Source organism: Sinocyclocheilus rhinocerous, unplaced genomic scaffold, assembly GCF_001515625.1.
Source record: "Sinocyclocheilus rhinocerous isolate Xijiao unplaced genomic scaffold, SAMN03320098_v1.1 scaffold1772, whole genome shotgun sequence".
Lineage (NCBI taxonomy): Eukaryota > Metazoa > Chordata > Actinopteri > Cypriniformes > Cyprinidae > Sinocyclocheilus > Sinocyclocheilus rhinocerous.
Window position 1 is genome coordinate 186694 of NW_015653009.1, and position 5019 is coordinate 191712.

Here is a 5019-nt window from a genome sequence, read left to right on the forward strand (position 1 = left end):
TCCAAGATACTAGAAAAGGTAGTATCCTCACAATTATATTCCTTCTTAGAGAAAAATGGTATCTGTGAGGATTTCCAGTCAGGATTTAGACCATATCATAGTACTGAGTCCAGCGATATCGTTGACTTGATTGCACAGATACTATTTAAACTGAACTGAGCTGGATGATGACATCACTGAATTCAATGATGAACTGCCTTTAACTGAAAAATTAGTGTTTACTATTGTCATTTTGCATTATTGACACACTATTTTCCTAATTAATGCTGTTCATTTGCTTTGACACAATCTGTATTGTTAAAAGCGCTATATAAATAAAGGTGACTTGACTTGACTTTACAGACTCGCAGACACAACTGTTTTACACAAGAACCAGGAAACAGGAAACAGTTCATGGAAAGAGAAAGTGAAAGTGTAGTTGATCTGTTGTGTGTTTAAGTCTCTGTATTCAAGCGATAAAATGGCAGAAGCCAGAATTTTTCAGGATGAGTTCTCGTGTCCAGTGTGTCAGGGTCTTCTGGAGGATCCAGTGACCATTCCCTGTGGACACAGTTACTGTGAGAGCTGTATTACAGGCTGCTGGGAACAGGAGGATCAGATGAGAGTCTACAGCTGCCCTCAGTGCAGACAGACCTTCAGTCCAAGACCTGCTTTAGCTAGAAACACCATGCTGGCTGAAGTGGTGGAGAAACTGAAGAAGACCAAACTCTCTGCTGACTGTGATGCTGAAGCTGGAGATGTGCAGTGTGATGTCTGTACTGGAAGAAAATACAAAGCCGTCAAGTCCTGTCTTGTGTGTCTGAACTCTTACTGTCAGAATCACCTTGAACAACATGAGAGTTGGTTTGAAGGAAAGAGACACAATTTGACTGAAGCCACTGGACGACTGCAGGAGATGATCTGCCAGAAACATGAGAAGCTCCTTGAGGTTTTCTGTCACACTGACAAGAAATGTATATGTATGCTGTGTACGATAGATGGACATAAAAACCACGACACTGTATCAGCTGCAGCACAGAGGACAGAGAAACAGGTATTTAAAACTAGACACTGATGAAATAATGCTGACACTCATTTCATGTGTTTATATCGGCACCATATTAACAGCTTACAGCATTCCCACTGCACACGACAGCAGAAATGAACAGCAGCTGCAAGAAGAGTTTCATTGTTTGCTGAAAATGCACCAGAAACCTTCATCAACACAATATTTCATAAAATAGACTTTGATTAAACAACATAAAATAATGGAGTGAACTATTCACCTGTTCTTTGACAAAATACATACTTTCATCTGTCAAAATACAAGTTCTGCTAAACAGCAGAAACACCGTGAGTGTGAAGCTCTGTGTCTGCGTCAGTTTCACTTTTATAATACTTACACTTACAGTGTGAAACAGGCCTTAATATTCATCATGTTCAATTTTTGTAACTGATCATCACTTCTGGAGTTTGAACCTACAGCCAAATCATGTTCCTGTGGCTCAGTGGTAGAGCATTGTGTCAGCAGTGCAAAAGGTTGTGGGTTCAATTCCCAGGGAACACACATACTGGTAAAAAATGTATAGCCTGAATGCACTGTAAGTTGCTTTGGGTAAAAGCGTCTGGTAAATATCAGTTCCACTTTTTTTGGATTCATTGATGATTTAGTGCCAGTAGTTTTCTGTGAGATTCACTATCATCTGTTTGTCCTGCAGAAGCAGCTGAAGGAGACGCAGAAGACGTTCCAGCAGAGAATCCAATGCTCTGCACAGACAGCAGTGGAGGACAGTGAGAGAATCTTTGCTGAGCTCATCCGCTCATCCATTGAGAGAAGCCGCTCTGAGCTGATACGGCTGATCAGAGATCAGGAAAAGCAAGCAGTGAGTCGAGCTGAAGGACGACTGGAGCGACTGGAGCAGGAGATCAATGATCTGAGGAGGAGAGACGCTGAGCTGGAGCAGTTTTCACACACACAGGATCACATCCAGTTCCTGCAGGTAACAGAGATCTAGAAGAACAGGATCATAAGGGCCTTTCGCACCGCGGGAACCTTTTCATAGTACCAGAACTAATTGTGGAACTACCCACTTTTTGGCGTTTTCGCACCGCCGGAACTTTGTCCGACATGAGTTCCGCTCCGACTCTGCTGGGGTGCAGGCCATCAGCGCGAAAAAGCCTAGGACGCTCCCAGAAAAGATTCCAATTATTAACAAAGAGCAGTTTCTGTTCTTTACACCATGACAATTCATTCATTTAAAGCAAAAAGTCTACTGAACCTTTCGTGTCCTCGTCGATACGTGGGAAGAGGTCCTGACACGATGATCGTCGTCGCGGGTATCTGCCGTCTCAATCAGGCTCCTGAAGTCCCTCTTCAGTGTCTCCGTCTGCCGCAGCTTGGTGTCGTTAACCCCGGCATGAAGCACGACCGCTCCGGGGCTCTCGTCGCCCCTTCAGGATCGCGGGTATCTGCGCAGAAACATCGAGAACACGAGCACCAGGGAAACAGTGAGTGTGCATTTTACCTTCAGCTAACGTAGCATGGATGTGCCAGACGAGTCTCTGACGATCACAGCGTCGCATCCTGTCTCGCGGAGGGGAGCGAAACGATTCCGGGTGGAGATCTTGCGGAGGGGGAGAGGTCATCGCCCGGGGTCTGGCTCGCGTCTTCCACTGCGGGTGCACCCAGGGTCCGTGGTGTCCCGGCGCCGGAGTGAAGGACATCTGGGAAGATCGCGTCCTGGGTGCACCGGACCTGTGCAGAGAAACACACGGAGTAGAGGTGGTGGGAGAGTTAGCAGTGCGCTGTATACTTACCCCGGACTTGTGAGCGTCAGCGCGGGAGGTTTCCAGCGCGGCTCTCCGCTCCATCAGCTGGGCCTGCTTCTCCACCAGGTCTGCGGATCTGCACCTAATGCAGCTCGAACGTATCCTCACCTGCACTCAAAGGTGGACACACGTCCGCCATTAAAGCAAGTAACAGTGAGTAAAACAATGGTAACGTGTGTCAATACAGTATTAGCAACGTAAGCGAGATTAGCGGCAACCATGCTCGCGATGCTAATGGGCTATAAGCTAATAGTGGACTCGGGAAAGCAAAATAAAACTAGTGATAACAAGGCGCTCTGATTGTTTTTGTCGTAGAATACGATAGGGGATACATTCATACGTTATAGAAACAAAAATTATGGTGTATAAAATTGATTTTAAGATAAAAAATTAGACGACAAAGAATTAACTTGACGGAGCTCAAACTCAAAACACACGGCATCAGTTGAGATAAATCAGGCAGGTTATTTGTGAATCTGTCTTTGGTGGCTGGAACAATAGTTCTGCCCGGACGATAACGCGGAGCCATATAGTTAATATCAGTAATACGTAGCATGTATGATCCAAGGAAATGGTCAGTAACATCACTTTGAGGTACGTACGATATCTATATCAGTAAGATCGATTCCATGCGATATTATTAAATCTAGCATATGATTAAAACGATGAGTGGGCCTGGTGACGATTTGCTTGACTCCAAAAGAGTTTATTAGGTCAGTAAACGCAAGTCCTAATGCATCATTTGTATTATCAATGTGAATGTTAAAATCTCCGACAATTAGCGCTTTATCAACAGTAACCAATAGGTCTGAGAGGAAATCTGCAAATTCTTTTAGGAAATCTGTATATGGCCCTGGTGGTCTATACACAGTAGCCAGAGAAAGAGATAAACAAGGCGCTCTGATTGTTTTTGTCGTAGAATACGATAGGGGATACATTCATACGTTATAGAAACAAAAATTATGGTGTATAAAATTGATTTTAAGATAAAAAAAATAGACGATAAAGAATTAACTTGACGGAGCTCAAACTCAAAACACACTGCTAATTAATGTTAATTATTAACAATATTCCTTTCTCTCAGCTCTTTCTTCTGGAAGATATATTTTAGCTGTCAAACACCACTAGCACCACCAACAGTTCAAAACTTCACTCACTCAAGTTTTTACCATTTCTTTCTGATTTATTACATCACCGTGAAATCAGTGAACTCATTATTACCGATTCTGAGTAATGTTCATCAAAATTGGATCAGGTGATCCTCAAACCTGATAAAACTGATTTATATTGGCCTGTAACACATTGATGATCATAAAGACTCCAAACATGAAGTGAGTCTTTATATTAGCAATGCTTCAGCGTATTGAAACCATACCTGAGTGTGTCTTAAAGAGTCCCTGTGAAGTTTCAGTGTCTCTAACCACTGCACAACATTATAAATAATGATCAATCCAATCGTAGCTTTTGAGCTGCTTTTCCTGAGCAAATCTATTCAACCCTACAATGAGACTCCATTGATGTGCTTGAGCGGTTAGATGGACATTTATGTTCTTAGCAGATGTTTTATCATCCAAACTATTTCCTAGAAAATTCACATATACAGTAGTGTAAGCGGCAAATACTAGAATCTGTAGCTCTAATGTGATTTAATGAATATAAGAAGAATGAAGCTGATGCTGTGAAAGTGCTGGATTGAGGTGAGTTACTAAAGATCAGTCAAGTCAACAAGAGCCGCACAAATCTGATGTTGGTGCAGGTTATTGGGTAAAGTGTGGTTTTGATTTCTGTTTTGTAGAGTTTCCAGTCTCTCTCAGCACCTCCTGAATCTACAGATGGAAATGATGATTCCTTAATTTCTCTCTTCTCTTCTGATGGCCTGAGAGAATCTGTCCATCAGCTGAGAGACAAACTGGAGGATTTCTGCAAAGAGGAGCTCAAGAAGATCTCAGACAGAGGTAAAGTCCTGCAGATTCATCTGCTCTCAGAAACCAGTCCATCATCAGCTCATATCATGGAGAACATCATATTAGAAATGTGTTAGGAATAGATGCAGGATCATGAGAATCACACTGTTCATGTCTGTTGATTTCCACAGAAACCCTCACCAACATTGTTCCCAGAACCAGGAACCACTTCCTACAATGTAAGTCAGTAAGAAAACCAGCAGAAAACTCACCGAGTGTGATCATGTTCTTCCTTTAGAAGCTGAAA

At 42.8% G+C, this 5019-nt stretch overlaps 1 protein-coding gene across 1 annotated transcript in view; it reads left to right on the forward strand.

The window, feature by feature from the left end:
- Positions 1-436: 436 nt before the first annotated feature.
- The window catches only part of LOC107715530 (tripartite motif-containing protein 16-like), an 8709-nt gene continuing 4126 nt past the window's right edge, over positions 437-5019 (forward strand). Inside the window, exons 1-4 of the mRNA XM_016521682.1 lie at positions 437-1033; positions 1698-1979; positions 4604-4763; positions 4904-4951. Coding sequence (XP_016377168.1) covers positions 461-1033; positions 1698-1979; positions 4604-4763; positions 4904-4951 — 1063 coding nt within the window. The 5' untranslated portion in view covers positions 437-460. The remainder of the gene's footprint in view (positions 1034-1697; positions 1980-4603; positions 4764-4903; positions 4952-5019) is intronic.